The 19,720-nt window shown below is 41.9% G+C and overlaps 1 protein-coding gene across 3 annotated transcripts in view; it reads left to right on the top strand.

Moving 5' to 3' along the window:
* Positions 1-633: 633 nt before the first annotated feature.
* FRMD5 (FERM domain containing 5) overlaps positions 634-19,720 on the top strand; it is a 310,444-nt gene continuing 291,357 nt past the window's right edge. For all 3 annotated transcript variants that reach the window (XM_021695368.1, XM_021695370.1, XM_021695371.1), the window contains exon 1: positions 634-735. In XM_021695368.1, the coding sequence (XP_021551043.1) occupies positions 634-735 (102 nt within the window). The remainder of the gene's footprint in view (positions 736-19,720) is intronic.

The following is a 19,720-nucleotide window of genomic DNA, read 5'->3' as shown; positions in this document are numbered from 1 at the left end:
ACATTCTGCAGGTGCGGTGATTTTTATCTCGCACCGCCCCGGCTCCCGAGAGGGCGGGACTCGCGGCGTTGCAGAGCGTGGGACTTGACCCCTGAAGCCCGAGTCTAAACGTATTCCACGCAGCAGACATTTATCTGGCCGGGTGCCCACACCTGGCCCGGGGGAGGGGAAACAGCTTCTAGAGGAACCGCAGAGAGGAGATGAGCCCCTCGTTTGGGACGCCAGAGGGCTGGTCCCGCTAGGCTCTGTCCGACTGCTTTCCCGTGATTGCTTTCATCACCTGTCCATCATCCCAGTGCCCTATTTCTACTGGCTCAGCCGTGTGCCACTCGGTTCCGCCGCGCTGACCCCCATTGGCCCTTCTCCGGCCGAGGCCCCGCCCCACGAGCTGGGCATGGGGAGTAGGGCGCGGAGGAGAGAGAGCGGAGCGCTTGCTCTGGGCTGGGGGGAGGCGGTGGCGGAGAAGGAGGAGGAGAAGAAGGAGGAGCTGGGCCAGCAGGAGGCAGCGGCCGCGACCGGGCTGGGGTGATGGTGCAGGTGCCCGGGGCCCGCGCGGAGCTGCCCGGCTGAGGGGCGCCTGGTCCGGGGTCCGCAGCGCCGCCGCGTCTTTCCCGGCGGCGGGCGGGCGGGAAGATGCTGAGCAGGTTGATGAGCGGCAGCAGCAGGAGCCTGGAGCGCGAGTACAGCTGCACCGTGCGGCTGCTGGACGACAGCGAGTACACCTGCACCATCCAGGTCAGTGCTGCGCTGCCCTGCCCGCGGGACCCCGAGTCTGGCTAACTTGGCCCGCGGCCGCCTCCCGGGGTCGCCGCAGACCCCAGTGCTTTGTCCGTCCCTGGCTGCGGCGGCCAGCCCCGGTGCAGAGCGCCTCCGCCCGAGACCCGGTCCGGGGCGGGGTACCGGGCGCTCGGCGCAGCTGCGGTGAGAGTCCCTCCGTCCCGGACCCTCAGCTCGCTCCCTGCCCTCTCCCAGGGTGAGGGCGCCCCATCCTGGCTCCTCGAGCCTGCCGGGGTGGGGAGCATCTTCCGCTGGCGTCCGGAGGGAGGCGGGCAGGGCGGGAGGCTCCTACCCGGGCCGCCCCGTCGGGGGGCTCAGGCTTGGCTCTCTGGCCAGGCAAGGACCGCTAGCCGGCGTTTCTTATCTATCTTTGGTTGGAAGGATAATGCTGTATGTCATAATCACCCGCCCCCCCCTCCCCACCCCGGCATTTGTGAATCAGAGCTCTCAGAAGGTAAAAGTGAACGCGCAGCCCATGCAGAGTGGCCTATGGAAGGGAGACCAGCCCTCTGGGTTCCTGAGATTAGGCCCCCCTCCCGCCTTTCGCTCCCCAGATCTCATTGTGTTGGGCAATTTTGAGGGGGGCGTGAGGTAAAGATTTAGCAACAAGTACCAGAGATTTGAGGGTTGACCGTGGCGAGAAAGAATAGGTGACTTACAAAAAACGCCAACAATATGTTAATACTTCGCAGCATTTCTTCAGAACCTGGTATTTTGGAAGGGATTTTTACAACCTCTTGCTTATGTTTTTTCACTACTGCCGTGTGGCACGTCTGGAGTAGTAGTCTTTCCCAGGAATGCAGTCACAGTCCTCTCTCCTCCTCTGTAAAGTCAGAGATAGGAACATTGACAATGCTCCGGTGTTCAGTTCAGCAGCCGAAGGATCCTGCGCTCGCTGCCGGAAACTGCTCTTTCTGGAGAAGCAAATAGAGTTGGACCCGGAGGGGTCTCACCTGATCCCTTGCCTTTGCAGCAAGAAACCAGAGGGGGCTTCTCGCCTCAGATGTGGCAGACAAAAACTGTCGGCCTCTGGTCCTACCCTCTTTGTCTCCCGTCCCGCCCCCCCCATTTATTTTTTTGCTGACAATGCTCAATAGCGGAAAACAGCGGTGTGTGAGAAAGACGCTGGGTAGTGGATGAGAGCGGCTGCCCTCTGCTGACTCCGTGCTCATTTCAGCCTTCTCTCCACTTTACCTTTTTTTTTTTTTTCGTTTTACAAGCAGATGCTATTTTTTTAATTAACAGTGATTTTAAAACAAGTTGAAAATGAGACTTATCATTCTCCAGTTTGGTGATGGTAGTGGTTTTGTTTTCCTCTCCCTCCACCTCTTCATTTTTTTCCTTCATCATTATCAACATTTAAAGGTCCTGAGACTCTAGAGACATCAAAATCATCTTGATGACATGTCTCCACTTTCCCTTTTCTCCCACTCCCCAAACCAGCTCTGGGTATAAGTGCTGACTGCCGCCAAAGATCCAGGAGGGCAGAGAAAGGGAACAAAATCACTCTTTTAAGGCCACTTAAATACAGATTAAACAGTCATAACGACGCTAGCCATCAAATGAAAGGATTTTTGTAGTTGAATATGATAGATGTTCTGTTATTATTTCCTTACTGAATGAGTGGCATGCTACTTTTTGTTTCTATTGTATCTTTATTTGTCGTGTACAGTTCCTTTTTGTTTTTCAGTTGGGGGAGGAGAAGGCATTGACTTGACATATTCACTATTTGAATACATTGTCTAGAGCTTTTAAAGTTTTTATCCTTTCGTTTTAAAATTTAAAGCATTTACACGATAGCATATCAACGGCAGTGTGAGATTTAGACTTTGTGAGTCCTAAAAATACTTTGGGGTATATGGTGAAATAAAATTTCTGGGGCAGGTCATTAACTTTTGCCAAGGTATAGAGTACAAATGAAACGCAATTCACATCACCACTCCACTAGTGGCAATCTTGTGATTTTAAGGTATCACAATAAGACAACTAGTAATTTCCCCAGTTGGTGGAACCTCTGAAGTTGGTTGATTGGTATTATAGTTGTGGGTAATTTTTATTGCCATTGAGAAAAATAATATTTTTCGGTCAAGCAGGACTTACTGGGTTTATGCTTGTTATATCTTGCTATGGTTGTGTTTATTTTCCTGCTGGTCTTATTTTACATTATTACAATTTAATGTGTTACAAAAATTTAGGCCACAGAAAAATAAGCTTGGTGTAACATGACTATACTGTAGTGAGTGTCCACTGTCTAGACATGTTAATGATAGTGCACTGTGATTCTTAAGTGAAAATTAAACACAGGAATTCTGAAGTTTATGTAATATTGTCAGTCTTTGGCACCACTACTGTGAATTGCTTTTGTTTTTACCCAATGTGAGGAAAGGTTAAAAAAAAAAAGACAGGATCTTATGTGAAATTAATATTTTGTGCAGATAGCTTTTTTGAGCTTCTAGAGATTGAGCTTTTCTTAGCAACTTTCTCCCCCTTATCCATTTCTGTAGTGTGTGTGTGTGTGTGTGTTTGTGTTTGTGCATGCACTTATTTGTCAAACATTGGACATAGAGTCTTTTAAATCAGTATGGAAAGAAACTGTGAGCTACTTGCTAGGTTAAAGCAATATTCCTAACATTTTAGGAATTGCTGTACAGTATATTTTAAAAATTTTTTGGTGATAGTTTGGAATCATTTTCCTTAAAGTACTGTTTGCCATATTTTTCTTTAAATAAGGTATATATTTTAGAAAGATTTCAGTACTTCTTGAGATAATCAGAGAACACTTAGGGGATTAGAGAGTCAGAAATGTATCACTGGGTTAGAGCCATAATAGCCACATTTAGTAAATTTCAGTTGTAGAAAATTCTGTCAAAGTATTGGTCTTGTCTTTCATATTGCACCAGTTATACCGCTCTGGCATTTAGAATGTGATTATTAAGGTAAGGAAAATGCCTTATATCCTCTCAATGAAGGTTGCCACAGTTACCAGACTATTCTTTTATTCTTTCTGATATGCAAATGTATTTGTAGATCATGAGAAATGAAAGTATACATAGGAGGCTTGTAATATAATTGCTCCCCTGTGAAGAACATTGCTAACAGCTCCCTGCCAGTTTTGAAGGTCATTGCCTCATAAATGCAGATCTGGTCCATATTTTTCACACATCTGTTTCATTTATGAATATCTGCATTTATTTACCACATTTACTACCCTACTTTGTTATTTTATTTGGGAGCAAATAGGAAAAATGAAAAGGCTCCCTAATATCTTTGAACTCAGTATATCAAATGGAATCATTTAAATGCTTAGACATGTAATATCCTAAGTAATAGATTTTTAACTATCTTTTGAGTTATAATAGTTTATAAAATATTAAGAATATATATTACGGAAGTGCCAGTAGAAATATGTACCAAAAATACATATTTTCAAGTCAGAAATATTAATCACTTTTTTCTGATTACTGAAAAGTAAAGCTGCCCCAGAAATGAATTTGATTTTACTGGGAACACATTAAAATAACAACTGACCAAGCAGCTAGCTTAAATTTGTTTTTGCAGTTAAATGAGGTACTACCAGAAGTAAAATGCCGGTGTACAGAAACCGTTCTATAGTGCAACCAAGATCGGGACTTGATTGTGTCTCAGCCATTCAGTAACTGTGGGACCTAGGGTAAGGGAGCGAATACTGGGGGAGAGAACAAATGTATTGAGCCCTGTACTTGCCAGGTGCCCCGCTTGTGCTGTTTTCTCACTAAACTCACAACAGCATATGGATTCGTTATACACCCATTGTACCAGCTGAAGAAAATAAGATTGTGGATTGGTGGGAGAGCTGATGTTTCTTGAATGGCCAACTCTACTACGCTTTCTGTGAGGTGTTTTGCCTATACCTTACATCAACTATTTGAGAAGTAGGTGGTAGTATCTTCATTTTACAGATGAAAGGCTTGGATGAAGGAACTTGGTCAAAGCTAGTAGGTGGCTGGACTATATTTTAAACCCTGGTCATTTTGTCTCTAAATCCCATCTTTGTTCTCTCTATTCTTTCTGACTCCCTAAGTTATTTCACCTGTCTGTAACCATAATTTCCTCATCTGTAAAATGGTAATAATACTTATTTCACAGTAAAGAAAAAATTATTTGGTAATGTCATTACAAATAATATTTAAACAGACTAATATACATTGTGCCTTGTTCTATCAAATCAAAAATAGGATTGAGAAAATTTTTTGAAAATAAATTAAACATTAAGTCTCCTCAAAATGATTTTTTTAAAAGATTTTATTTATTTGAGAGAGAGAGTGTGTGTGTGAGTGTGGGGGAGGGGAAAAGGGAGAGGGAGAGAACCTGAAGCAGACTCCCTGCTGAGCACAGAGCCAGCTCCGGGCTCCATCCCTTGACCGTGAGATCATAACCGGAGCAGAAACCAAGAGCGGGCACCTAACTGACTGAGCCACCAGGTGCCCCTACTTAAAAATTTCTGATTGGCTCAGGTCATGATCTCAGGGTCCTAGGATCAAGTCCCCCTTACGCTCCCTGCTCAGTGGGAAGTCTGCTTCTCCCTCTGCCCCTCCCTCCCACTCATGCTCTCTCTCTCAAATAAATAAAATCTTAAAAAAAATGATTTCTGATTAATCTCAGTGAAATTATAAAATTCAAGGCTGGAACAACTGGATTCTGTAGTAGAACTCTTCTCTAAAATTCAAGAGTTCAGGGGGCACTTGGGTGGCTCAGTGGGTTAAGCATCTGCCTTCAGCTCAGGTCATGATCCCAGGGTCCTGGGCTCCAACCCCACATTGGGCTCCCTGCTCAGGGGGGAGCCTGCTTCTCCCTCTCCCTATGTCCTCTCCCCACTCATTCTCTATCTCAGATAAATAAAATCTTTAAAAAAATAAAATTCAAGAGTTAGGTTTGCTTTCCTTTGATCCTGCCAAGTCTTTGGCTTTAGAGGGGCAATTGTTTCAAGGACCTACAGTGATTTGTCTTTTCTAAGAACTTCTACTTTATACTTGGTAAGCGAAATCCTTGCTTTCATTAATGCAAAAGGGATGTTGTTAGAGAATTAAGGTAATTGTATTCATAGAAAAACACAAAGCTGTTGTATTTTCATGAATATTGGTTCTTTTAAAAACTTTGTTTTTATTCTTTCTGATATAGTCATTTTTGTTATACATTTGTAGTGGTTTATGTATAGGCATTAAAAATGTGCAACCCAAAATAAGCAAGGTTTTAGTTAGATACTATAATAGTTAGATACTATAATCACTATGGTAAAATATTTTGGATTATTTTAATACCTATTTTCTGGTAGATTATACTTTAGAATTTTTAAGGGAGTAAGAGGAAACTATAAATTTTAAACCCTAGGAATTATACCACAGTGCCTTACGTGGTTGTAGTTCAATAAATATTTGTTCTGATTTGTTTGTGCTCCATGATGGCTGTGTTAACTCCAACACTTAAAAATTTCTTGTGCCTGACAACAATAAACATTTTCTAACAACTGTATAAGGCTTTTTATAGTTTCAACCCATCCGATTCCAAACCACTTTGCTCTGTAGCCCCTCTCCCTGGTGAGAAGTATGGTATGTAAATGTATTTTATGGAGCCTTTGAGGTCTCTGATAACTTTCTGCAATTATCCTTTGTTGAATTAGTGGAGCTGCGGTCTAGAGCTTCTTGATTTTTTTCGTTTGTCTCTTAAGATTTCAAGCCTTTCAGGTCTCCCCTCCTCCCATCTCCACAGGTTTAGAAGGCTTAGATCCAATGAATACTGTGTAGTGCAGTGCTTCATGGGGTGTTGGAAGTCTGGCAGAATTAGGATATTGAGCATAGGGCTCACCACAGCCATAGAAACTTCCTTCGTTCCTTTCCCCTAAGTCAGTGCCACAGAAAACCTCCTCCCAGCCTCATTTTCTAGCCTCTTGCCCCAACGGAAAGAGAACCATGCTTCCCACAGGTTCCTAATTATGTCTATTTTAAGCTGAATTCAATCTTCTGATAGCCTCATGTGTAACATTCTGACTCTGCAGACCCTGTTTCCTGGAGCAGCCTCCTGTGGGTCACTCTTCTTCAGCTGGTGTCTAACCAGAGCTGGTACAACAGATGTGAATCTCATGGAGGATTGGCAGCAACCTTATAGCTTCTATATCTTGCCCACGTGGTGCTCAGGGAGGAGGATGCTGCGCTCCTGGAGGCAGGTGGTAGTCATTGCCCCTGTTTTCCTGCATGATACTTGGGGCTGAGGCCAACCACCTGAATGGTTCTGTCATGCAGCTGAGAACTTTGAAGAGTACTAAAGCATCTCCATGCCTATGTTTCAGAGTGAATGGTGTTTCCCTGAGAGACCCAAACATCTTGTTGTATGTTCATTCTAGCCATGGAAGCAGACTTTCCATTCCTTTAAGACCCTAGATCTGGGCGGCCAATACAACTTTTTGAACTCGTACAAACATATTAGCAGAGCCGAAGCTAGAGTAGGGAAAGCAGTTTCTGTTGGAGGCTAACCCTTAGATTTAAATTGTAGCCCTCTTGCCACCCAAGGCCACCATGCCATCCTCATTGTTGTCAATATTTTGTGCAGGATCCTCTGTATTGGTCTTTCACCAACTGTAAAGGCTGTGCTATTTCTGAGGATGGTGTTTTACTTTTGTAGTCTTTCCAGGCTAATGGTATCCTATCTTAGACTTGGGAAGCAGGAACTTAGAAAGACTCTTCAGGTCCAAATTCTTCAGGCTTTTGCTTGCTACTGTCATACTAAACACCAGCTTGTGTGAATCCAGTCCTCTAAGGAGATCCTTCCGTGCCATGCTCATACAGGCAAACTAATTGGGCCACATGCTTGGCAACCACTGAGTTTGTGTACAATAGCTCCATTCACTTGTCTACAGAAAACACCCCTTTGACACTGATTATAGCTTTCATTCCCCCTCCTCTACTTCTGACTCCTTGCATTACCGTGACCTCATCTGCTGGTCCGTATTTAGAGATGCCTTGGACCATTTCAGAAATGCTTTAGGACTCATTCCTGTATGTTAAGGATCATTTCAAAGCCTTAGACAACCTCTGTCCACCAAGGGAAACCGTTCTAGATCAGGACCAAACCTAGCTATTTTTATGCCTTGTTTGAGCCATCTTACTGTGTCACAACTCAGGGAGCTTTTTTCCCTTTGTAGAAATTGTGAACCTCGTTAAAAAGAATGGTCTAGGGGATGAGTTAAAGCAATGGTTCTCAAAGTGTGTTTCCTGGATGAACAGCATCAGTTTCACCTGGGCACTTGTAACAAATGCAAGTTTTTGGCCCCACTGCAGAACTAGTGAATCAGAAATGTGGGGGAGGGGAGCTCAGCAGTCTGTTTTAACAAGTCAGCCAGGTAACTCTTACGCTTTTTCAGGTTTGAGAATCACCAGTACTGGGTCATACAGATATTTAATAGGTAAAAGTGATGAGTTATGTTGACTGAGTATAAAAAGTGAGGGAGAAGAAGAAGCCAAGAGTGAATCTCATATTTCTAACTTTTATTTCTGAATGGCCTTAACTGATTCTCTACCCTTGTAAGGTAAAAGTTAGGTTATTTGCAGATATGCATACTGTTTTCAAGTGGGCAGGATTCCAAAGATTCTACAACAGGTCATCATTCCAATTTGATGCTCTTATGCTTATTGGTTTTATTTTTGTCTTCCTTGACCTAGAAAGAAAACGATTATATTTCTATATTGTTTTTCAAAGAAATCGTCTTAACAACTTAAAGCACTGGGGGTGTAGGAAGGCCCCTGTTTGCAAACATGTAAATAGCAAAAAATAAATGCCATGGAATTCAGTGCTAAGACAAGGTGGTTTGCCATGGCAGTGCAAATATGGGGAAATATGGGGGACTCAAAATTGCTAAATATTTCTCAAAGGAGGTGAGATTTGAACTAGGTCATGAAAGATTGCCAAAAGTAGAAAATGGGCTGTGGGGATGGGTAAAGGGCATTCCAGGCTGAGGTAACAGCAGGCTACTTCAAGGTAGGAAAGCTAAAAATGTAAAGCCAAATATATTTTGTCTTTCCTTTACTATGTTTATCTGACTTACTCTGGTACAGTTGAGGCAAATAACAGAATCTACTTGCTTAGGAAAGATTGCTGTCAGCAAATTTCAATCATTCTTGACGTGCTTAGAAGTGTTAGTCTAACATAAAAATAAACACAAAGCTGGTGTTGAATTAAATCTAACTCCAAAAGTGTACAACACAAATTAAGAGTCTTCACAAAGCAATGGCATCATATAAAGAAGGGGTAGATTCATGTATCAGTCTTAATTCTGTGGCTGCAGTAACTATGCATAAGAATTTTGTTTCCAAGGGACCTCTGGCATAGGGCTTATTTGTCTACACACAAAAAGAAAGTATCAAATCCCAACATTCAGCTGATGTTTGGAAATCCTTTGGCTGATACAGTGCAGCCTAAATGGTGCATTGACAGTTAAGAAATGTGGAGTGGAGCCCTAAAAGGCACAATTCTGCACCTCTATTCCCAGACCTAAGTGGTCACCAAAATCACTTTTCTAGAGGATGGTGGAGTGCTTCCCTGGATTCCCCAGTGAACCCCTGCCTGCCAGCTCTGAAGTTCCCAGCCCCACACGGGGTGCACTTTGAGCACTCCACACAATGCCAGGCTAGAGCTTTGGGGATGGGAACCTCCAGGAAAGTGCTGTTTGGCATTTAGGCAATCAATGTTCGGCAGAATGCCAATGCTAATAGGTTATTTTGCTCTGGAAGAGGAGAAAAAGAAGGGATGGCTTAAAGACTGATGAATAGGGGAATGACTGACAATACAGGCACTCCAGTTTGTTGGAGAGATTAAGGAGGCTTGCTGTGAAGTGGTATTATGGGAGCCAGATAAATTAGCAAAGGCCCACAGGCCCAAGACCTGAAAGAGTGGTACATCAAAATAGCATGCCCCAGGGCACACTCAAATGTCTGGCCACTTTCACTGAACTTGTAGTAGGAAAAAGCCAAATCATTTGGAACCCTCATAGTCTGGTAGTCCATTTAGGCACTCCATAGTCAAGCAAATTACCCCTTGCCTCCAGGCAGGTGCAAAGCCTTATTTCCATATTGCCTGATTTAACTCAGGGGCCTCTAGGCTGGGCCTTAGCCTATTTTTGAGGACACCCAAGTGGAAGAGTTGGCTTCACAAGTACCAAAAGATTCCATATACTCTAGGCAGGAGATGCCACTAAGACTACTGTTTTATCAGACATGAGCCAAGCAGGTAAGAACATTGATCACAACACAGGAAAGCAGAATTAATTCATCTAAGGATCTCAAGTACTTCTAGGGGATAATTTAGGCTGACGAAAACATCCAGCCTGCCCTCTTTCAGATTTTCGCCTCTAGAAAAATCCAGAATCCTCCAGAGTTATTGTGGAATTGGAGGTTTGTAGGTCAGAAGGATCCCATGGACCGGCAGCGATGCCTGGGATGTTATGAGGCATGTAGAGCCTGAAGTTTCACAGTACACTCTCATCCCTGCAACAAAATAACCCATCAGCTCTTTGGGAGGCCACTCAGAAGAAATTTGGCCTTTGAGAGATAAAAATCTGATCAAAACATAAGATAGTCTAGTACTACAGTGCAACTGAATCTACACTTAGCTTTAGATTCTAACATTATGTGAAATAGTTTTTTTTTTTTTTTTTTTTTAAGTGAATGGGAGTTGGCTTGGTGTAGCTTCAGGACATAAGATACTGAACCAACCATTGAAGTGGCAGATTTTATAAGCAGCATAGCTGGTCTGAAAAATCAATACTGACTGCTTATTTTTAAATACACCTTGGATAATTTAGATAAGCTTATTCAAGTGAGTACCCACAGTACTGAAAGCACGTCTAAAAATTGTTTTCTAATAATTTGTATGGCAAAAGAGAACACATTTCTCATATTCCAGTTTTTGATATTGGGTACAGTAGACTGATTATTATTATTTTTTTTAAGACTTTATTTATTTATTTGAGAGAGAGAGAATGAGAGAGAGCACATGAGAGGGGGGAGGGTCAGAGGGAGAAGCAGACTTCCCGCCGAGCAGGGAGCCCGATGCGGGACTCGATCCAGGGACTCCAGGATCATGACCTGAGCCGAAGGCAGTCGCTTAACCAACTGCGCCACCCAGGCGCCCTAGACTGATTATTTTTAATAGATATAATGATAGTATATTGTCTTGCTGCAAATTAGATCTTTTACTATGTCCTTATAAAATATGGAGTATTGCTACTAAGAATATATCTCACATAAAATATCTTTAGTTTCTGGTTGAAAGAAAATAATAAGAAAAGGAAAACTTTCTCTTCATTTCCTGAATTCTACAGTTTTATTTCCTACTATCATTACACCTAGCTCTTCTGTCCATCTCTTATGATCTCCTTTGTTTCATGCTGATTTATACTTAGGGCCACTTATTTAATACCATCTCTTATCACCATTTTTTTTCCTTTTTTAAATATTTGAGGGAAAGAGAGAGAGCACGGGAGTGGGAGGGGGGAGGAGCAGAGAGAGAAGGACAAGCAGACTCTGCACTCGGTGCAGAGCCCAATGTGGGGCTTGATTCCACGACTCTGAGATCATGACCTGAGCCAAAATGAAGAGTTGGAGGCTCAACTGACTGAGCCACCCAAGCGACCCTTTTCCATTTTTTTTTTTTAAAGCAAGCTCTCTGCGCAATGTGGGGCTCAAACTCATGACCCCAAGATCAAGAGTTGCATGCTCCACTGACTGAGCCAGCCAGATGTTCCCTCTTATCACCATTTCTAATTGCCATCACTACTAAGTTACACCTTTGCTTATGGTCAAATTCTTTGTGTGGTGGCCACACCTGCTGTTGGTAGTGGTGGGAGGTGTTAAGAAAAGGTGCAATTAAAATGTGTGTAAATATACACTGAAGCATAATGTGATCCATATCCTTTAATTTCATTATTTAATGCAATAGTGTTGTATATTTTAATCAGCTGGAATTTGAAACAATATACACAAATGAAAATCTGTATTATATAAAGTGATATCTTGGGGCTGCACTGAATATTATATGTTTAGAGCTTTCTGTTAACTTTTTTACAATTATTTCTTAGTAGATAAATAGACTCAATGAGGCTCTTCCTGTACTGTAACTTCAGGTCAGTATTTAGGGACTGGGTCTGCACAGTGGGGGCAATTCCCATGATCAGGAGGGTCTTTATTGTGGACAGCTGAAGTTGGTGAAATTGTAGGGAGAGTGGAAATAATTGATAAAGAGAGAAACAAGAGATCAAAACCAGAGAAAACATTGGGATGGAGCAAGATGAGCCCTAAGCCTAAATACCTAATCAAAATCTAGAGGGAGAATCTGGAGAAGCAGGTTGGGAAATGAAAGAATATTGGAGGTCTTTTTCGTTGTTGCTGCTGTGTGGTAGGAGAGGCTTAATGGTTTAAAGGAGCTCTCTGAGATTGGCTCCCATGTGGAGGTAATATTTAAAATACTCAATAACTGGGGCTCCTGGCTGGCTTAGTCAGTGGAGCATGTGACTCTTGATCTCGGGGGTCTTGAGTTAGAGCCCTATGTTGGGCCTAGAGCTTAGTTAAATAATAAAATAAAAAAAATACTCAATAATCAGTGAGTCACAGTGAATAATATCTCACTGACCAAGATTCTGCTAGAACACACTGGAATTGAATCTGGGGCCCTCTGCTGGGCCAGACACTATTTAGTGTTGAATCATGGGAGGTGGGGTTCAGAGTGGTCCCAGGGAAGAGGGAGGGGCCTCTTAGGGCAGTGGCTATTGGCCAACTGGTAGGGAAATGTTTCTATCTATCTATCTATCTATCTATCTATCTATCTATCTATCTATATTTCAATATTTTAATGACTAGTGGGGTCTTATTGGAGCAGGCCAACCTAAATCCACTCCTCATTCTGTCAGGTGGGATGAGATGGGAAGCCTCTTCCTCTTCTGACTGTAGTCTCTGTGATGGTAGGAATCAGAGCCTCCTACATCTGTCTTCTCTGGCTCTCCATTTGTTGCTTGCCAGATACAGTGTCCAAATGGTCTAGGTTTTACCTTCCTGTGGGGGTGGTAGGCTTCACATGCTTCCAAAATGCAACTTCGATCATTTTCTTTTTTAAAAACCTTTCAAGATTCTCCCTTTACCTGCTAGATAACAGCCTTTTAGCACATCACAGATGTCCTTCCATTACCTTTGCTGCCTTTCTTTTGAGACTTGTCTCCTGTCATCCTCCATATGCATTTTATTCCACTTTGTAGATCACCAGCATCTCATCACCTTATTCCAAGGTAAACTCCCTCACCAGTGTTGCTGGGCTGTGCTTTGGGGGACCTTATTATAGTATTTACCATATTCACTTGTAAATATTTACTCACATGTCTGCCTCTCAGTAGACAACTATATGAAGGGCAGGGATTGCATCTTTGTACAGTTAGTATCTACGGTCTCACCCAGGGGCTCGATAAATGTTAATTGTAGATGTGCATGAATGATGAAGAGGATTATTAATAATGCAAATGTAAAGTTACCTCTGACTTGAGCTAAATAGAGGTAGGATAAGAGTTTAAAAATAATATCTTGGTAGTTTTTTTTGCATCTTTATTTTTTCTGTGATTCTCTGTTCCTCTCGTAAGGTTTCTCTGACATAATTAATTACAATTAAAATGAATGTACTGACAAATTAGGCATATCATAACATGCCATTGTTATGTTTTAGAGAGTTATTTGGTGAATGTCCATATTACATATTTTAATTTAATATGGTAATTGAGCCATTTAAAAATTTATTGAGTACTTACTGTGTTCTGGGCTCTGTGATAAGCACTTTATGTGCATCCTTCATTTAATCCTACCTGTTTAATGGAAAATATTATTGTTTCTAATTCCAAATGAGTACAATAAGGCTTAGAGATGTTAAATAATTTGTCTAATGTCACACAGCTAGTCTGTGGGGGAGCTGGGATTCGAACTCTGTATGACCTCATTGTTGTTCTTACTCATGGCTCTCTGATGAAGCGGGCAGTATAGTCCAAAGGGGAAAACATTAACTTGGTGGAGTCAGGAGACTTGTGTTCAATGCCTGACTCTCTTGACTGATTAACTTTGGGGCCTTGAGCAGATAACTTAACCTTTCATCTGCAAAATGAGGAGACTCAAAAAGAAGACCCCTCCAGTCTCTTTCAGCATAAACATCCTACAGTTCCCAAGAAATTTGTCCATGGCTCAGTAGTGTTTTTCTTTGTGTTCCCTCTGTGAAGGATATTCTTTACAAACGCAAATATTCCTTTTAAAGAAAGAGATGTCAAGGCAGATCTTTGTGACTGCTTCAGTCTGTGTTTTGTCCCTTAGTTTTGCAAAATACAAAATAGAGCTTTATCTACTCGTTCAACACAGATCACATTCTGGGGGATTGACTCATGCTGATCAAAAATAAGATTTTTTTTTTTTTGTAATTTAGAATCTCTGTTAATTATGGTGGGATAGTGAATACTAGTTTCTTTTTTTTTCTTTTTTAAGATTTATTTATTTGACAGAGAGAGACACAGTGAGAGAGGGAACACAAGCAGGGGGAGTGGGTGAGGGAGAAGCAGGCTTCCTGCTGAGCAGGGAGCCCGATGCTGGGCTCGATCCCAGGACCCTGGGGTCATTATCTGAGCCAAAGGCAGGCACTTTAACGACTGAGCCACCCAGGTGCCTCTGAATACTAGTTTCTGCCATTGTAGGCACTTCTTCAGGATCAGAGACTTTGGAAAAACAAATTTGGAAGTGTTTTTTTTTTTTTTAAGATTTTATTTATTTATTTGAGAGAGAGAGCAAGAGAGAGAGAACATGAGCTGGGGGGTGGTGAGTTTGGGAGAGGGAGAAGCAAACAAAGCAGACTCCCCGATGAGTAGGGAGCCTGAGATGGGGCTTCATCCCAGGACTCCAGGATCATGACCTGAGCCAAAGGCAGATGATTAACCAACTGAGCCACCCAGGTGCCCCTTGAAAGCTGTTTTGGAAGGCAAATGGTTTTCAGGGGTATTCTTCTAGGTTGTGTAAAAGTCTTATAAGCTATGTCTGTTTCATAGTACAGGCCTAGTAATTACGAATCTACGAGACTCAGTTTTTCCATCTTCCTTGATTAGTACTTTGTAAGTGCTGATGAAGTCTTGCTTTTAGCCCTTCCCCGGCTTCATGCAGATTATTGTATATATGTTAATAATACAATTTTAATTTTTCTTCTTTTTAAAGGTATGTCCCAGTCTAGAGGGTACACTTTGATTACTTTGATTGCACTTGAGTGTTTCTCGAGACTTTATTTTTATTTTTATTTTATTTTTTATTTTAAGATTTTATTTATTTATTTGAGAGAGAGAATGAGATAGAGCATGAGAGGGGGGAGGGTCAGAGGGAGAAGCAGACTCCCCGCTGAGCAGGGATCCCGATGTGGGAATCAGTCCAGGGACTCCAGGATCATGACCTGAGCTGAAGGCAGTCGCTTGACCAACTGAGCCACCCAGGCGCCCAAGACTATTTATTTTTAAAAGATAGAGTGAGCAAGAGAGAGAGCATGAGTGGGGGGAGATGAGAGGGAGAAGCAGGCTCTCCACTGAGCAGGGAGCCTTACACTGGGCTTGATCCCAGGATCCTGAGATCATGACCTGAGCTGAAGGCAGATGGTTAACTGAGCCACCCAGGCACCCCTCAAGACTACTTTAAATGCCATTTTCTCCCCTCCCTTAATGGACTTGGCCAGATAATTTAATTTATGTTGACTTGTACTACTTTGTCTTTTAGAGGGAGGCCTCCCTTTTTTTAAACTTTGACCTCAAATTCTGCATGGTCCTCATGTATGTTACCACTACATCACCACTCTGTCATAGGCAATATTATGTAATCTTGATGCCATCCATAGAAGGCATACACCACATGTTATAGAACTCTAGAGTGAATTTTGATACATTGTAGACATTTCTACTATTCTTTTGCTCTCAAGTTTCCAAATACTATTTTTTTTTGCATCTCCCACACTTTAACTTGGCTTCTTTTTTTTTTAAAGATTATATTTATTTATTTGACAAAGAGAGACAGCTAGAGAGGGAATACAAGCAGGGAGAGCGGGAGAGGGAGAAGCAGGCTCCTGGCTGAGGAGGGAACCCGATGCAGGGCTCGATCTCAGTACCCTGGGATCATGACCTGAGCCGAAGGGAGACACTTAACGACTGAGCCATCCACGTGCCCCAAACTTGGCTTTTTTAAAAGTCAGGTTTATTGGGGTACAATTGACATAGAGTAAAATTCACTCTTTTTTTTAAGGTAAGCTGTACACCCAACGTGGGGCTTGAACTCATGACCCCAAGATCAAGAATCGTGTGCTCCAACAACTGAACCACCCAGCTGCCCCTAAAATTCACTCTTTTATAGTACAGTTCTTTGAATTTTGACAAATACATACAAGCTGTATAACCATCATATATAGAATATTTCCAACATCCTGTAAAATTCCCTTGTACCTCTTTATGGTCAGTCTCCTCCTTCTCTGGGTGTCTGTCAGCTACTAATCTGATTTCTGTCCTTATAGGTTTGCTTTTTCCATGGTGTCCTATGAATAGAATCATACAATATGTAATCTTTTGAGTCTGGCTTCTTTCACTTAGCATAATGCTTTTTTTGAGCTACAAATTACATACCATGAAGTTCATCTGTTTAAAGTGTACAATTCAACAGTTTTTAGCATATTTATGAAGTTGTGCAATCATCAACATAATCTAATTTTAGAACATTTATATCACCCCAAAAAGAAACCTTGTACCCATTAACAGTCACTCCTATTTCCTGTCACCCTTCCTTCCCCCAACTCTCTGCCCTAGGCGAACACTAATCTACTTTCTGTCTCTATAGATTTGCCTATTATGAACATTTCAAATCTATGGTATCATACAATACATGGTCTTTTGTAACTGACTTCTTTCACTTAGCATAATGTTTTTGAGGGTCATCCAAGTAGTAACTTATATTAGTACTTCATTCTTTTTTATTGCTAAATAATTTCCCATAGTATGGATTTATCACATTTTGTTTATTCATTCATCAGTTGATAGACATTTGTGTTGTTCCACTTTTTGTTTATTATAGATGAAGCTCTTATTTATGTACAAATTTTTGTGTGGATGTAGGTTTTCATTTCTTTTGGATGTGCTGTGAACATTCCCATACACTTTTTTTCTTTTTAATTGAAGTATAGTTGACATACAATATTATGTTTCCAGTGCACAACATATGTATATAAGTTTTTGTGTGGAATTATATTTTTATTTCTCTTGGATAGACACCTAGGATTGGAATTGCTGGGTTATATAGTAACTTGACGTTTAATGTTCGAGGAATTGCCAAACAGTTTTCCAAAGTGGTTGCATGAGGGCTCCAATTTTTCCACATCCCTACCAATCCTCACTATTGTCTTTTTGATTATAGCCATTCTGTGGGTGTGAAGTAGTAAATCATTGTGGGGTTTTTTTTCTATTTTAATTATTTTAATTTGTGTCGTTAACAGTGTTATATTAGCTTCAGGTGTATAATTTAGTGATTTCAACAATTCTATACATTACTCAGTGCTCATCATGATAAATGTACTCTTAATCCCCATCACCTATTTCACCCATCCCACCACCCACCTCTCTTCTGGCGACTGTCAGTTCTCTATGTTTAAAAGTCTGTGTTTTTCTTTTTCCTTTGTCCTTTTGTTTCTTAAATATGTCATATGAATCTTCTCTTGCCCTGTTCTCTCATGATTTGCAGGTTTCTTTTTTTTTTTAAAGATTTTATTTATTTATTTGAGACAGAGAGAATGAGAGACAGAGAGCATGAGAGGGAGGAGGGTCAGAGGGAGAAGCAGACTCCCCACCAAGCAGGGAGCCCGATGTGGGACTCGATCCCGGGACTCCAGGATCATGACCTGAGCCGAAGGCAGTCACTTAACCAACTGAGCCACCCAGGCGCCCGATTTGCAGGTTTCTTTAGTGATATACTAAATTCTTTTTATTTTTTGGCTATCACCAGTTTTTGATTTGTGGTTACCATTAGGTTTATATATAACATTCATATAGCAGTCTGTATTAAGTTAATGGTCACTTAAGTTTGAACTCATTCTAAAAGCACTAAATTTTTACTCCTCTCCCCTCCTTGTTTTAGGTATATGGTGTCCTACTTCACATCCTTTTATTTTGTGAATCCCTTGACTGATTTTTATAGATGCACTTAATTTCATTGCCTTTGTGCTTCCTACTTTTGGTCGTTTCTACTCAGAGTCCCCTTTAACATTTCTTGTAAGGCTGGTTTAGTGGCCATGAATTCCTTCAACTTTTGTTTGTCGGGGAAACTATCTTTCCTTCTATTCTGATTGACAGCCTTGCTGAATAGAGTATTCTTGGTTGCAGGTTTTTTCCTTTCAGCACTTTGAATATATCATGCCACTCTCTGTGGCCTGCAAAATTTCTGTTGAAAAAACCACTGATCACCTTACGGGGTTTCTCCTGATATGTAACTGTTTTTTTTTTTTTCTTTCTGCTTTTTAAATTCTCTCTTTATTACTACTTTTTCCTATTTTAATTACTATGTGTCGTGGGTGTGGACCTCCTTGGTTTGATTTTGTTGGGGGCTCTCTATGACTCCTGGATCTGAATTTCTTTTTCCTTCCCTGGATTGGGGAAGTTTTCAGCTGTTATTTCTTCAAATAAATTTTCTGTTTCCCTTTCCCTCTTTGCCTTCTGGGATCCCTATAATGTGAATGTTATTATGCTTGATGCTGTCACTGCGTTCTCTTAACCTATTTTTATTTATTATTTATTATTTTTTTTTCTCTTTCCTGTTCAGCTTATTTTTTCCGCCTTACTCTGTCCTCCAGGTCACTGATCTCTTCTGCTTCCTCTAGTCTATGACTAATTACCTCTAGTGTATTTTTAATTTTGCTTTTTGAGTTCATCTCTGATTGATTTTTTTTTTAATGTTTTCTATCTCTTTGTTGAGGGTCTCACTGAGGTCCTCCACATAAAGATACAGTGAGTATCTTTATGACCATTACTTTAAATTCTCTATCAGGCTTATTACTTATCTCCATTTTGTTTAGCTCTTGCTGTGATTTTGTCCTGATCTTTCATTTGGGACATAGTATTCTGTCTCCTTATTTTATTTAACTCCCTGTGTCTGTTTCTATGTGTTAGGAATGTCAGCTAAGTCTTTTGCTCTTGGAAGTAGTGGCCTCATGAAGAAGAGGTCTTGGAGTACCCTATAGTACAATGTTCCCTGTTCACCAGAACCTGACCACCTGACTTCAGGAGTGTCTATTCTCTGTGTTGTGTGCACCCTAATGTTGTAGCTGAGCCACATTTGCCTTCAGTCCAGTCAGCTGCAATGGCCCCCTTTGCCTGTTGTGGGCAGGGCAGGGTTTGGTCCCTGTGGTGTTAGTGGGCCAGTCTGGGGCTGCCTTGGACTTGAGTTGAGTTAGACCAGGTGTTTCCCAGAGCTGTGGTTACACCAAACTGCAGGGAACTCTCCTTGTGTTGTCTCCTAAAAAGCTTTCACTGGTGAGTGGGGCCTGCAGTCAGACCAGATATCTGCTCTCAGCCCACTGCTGGGGCCACAGTTGGACTGGTATGTGTGATTATCATTCCCTCTCCCCAGGGTAGGAGTCATTTTGGAGTGGTGCTGGCCCCTGTCAGGGCTGCTTGTTCACTGCCAGGCTTGTGGCACCACTTTGGATAGTCTCCTGGCAAGGGCACGTTGGAGGTGGTAGGTCTGCAGGAGAATACAGAAGCGGGTGCTTGGCATCCAAGCTGGTCCACTGTGGGAGGGGACCTGCAGCTACCAGGGAAAACTCCTGCCCAAGCCAGGATGGAGGGGGTGGGGTATACTTTTAGCAAGCTAGGTGGGGAATGTTTCAGCTGCAC

The sequence above is a fragment of the Neomonachus schauinslandi genome, chromosome 9 (assembly GCF_002201575.2).
Source record: "Neomonachus schauinslandi chromosome 9, ASM220157v2, whole genome shotgun sequence".
Classification (NCBI taxonomy): Eukaryota; Metazoa; Chordata; class Mammalia; order Carnivora; family Phocidae; genus Neomonachus; species Neomonachus schauinslandi.
Note: the sequence above shows the minus strand (reverse complement) of the source record. Positions and strands in the feature narration are given on the sequence as shown.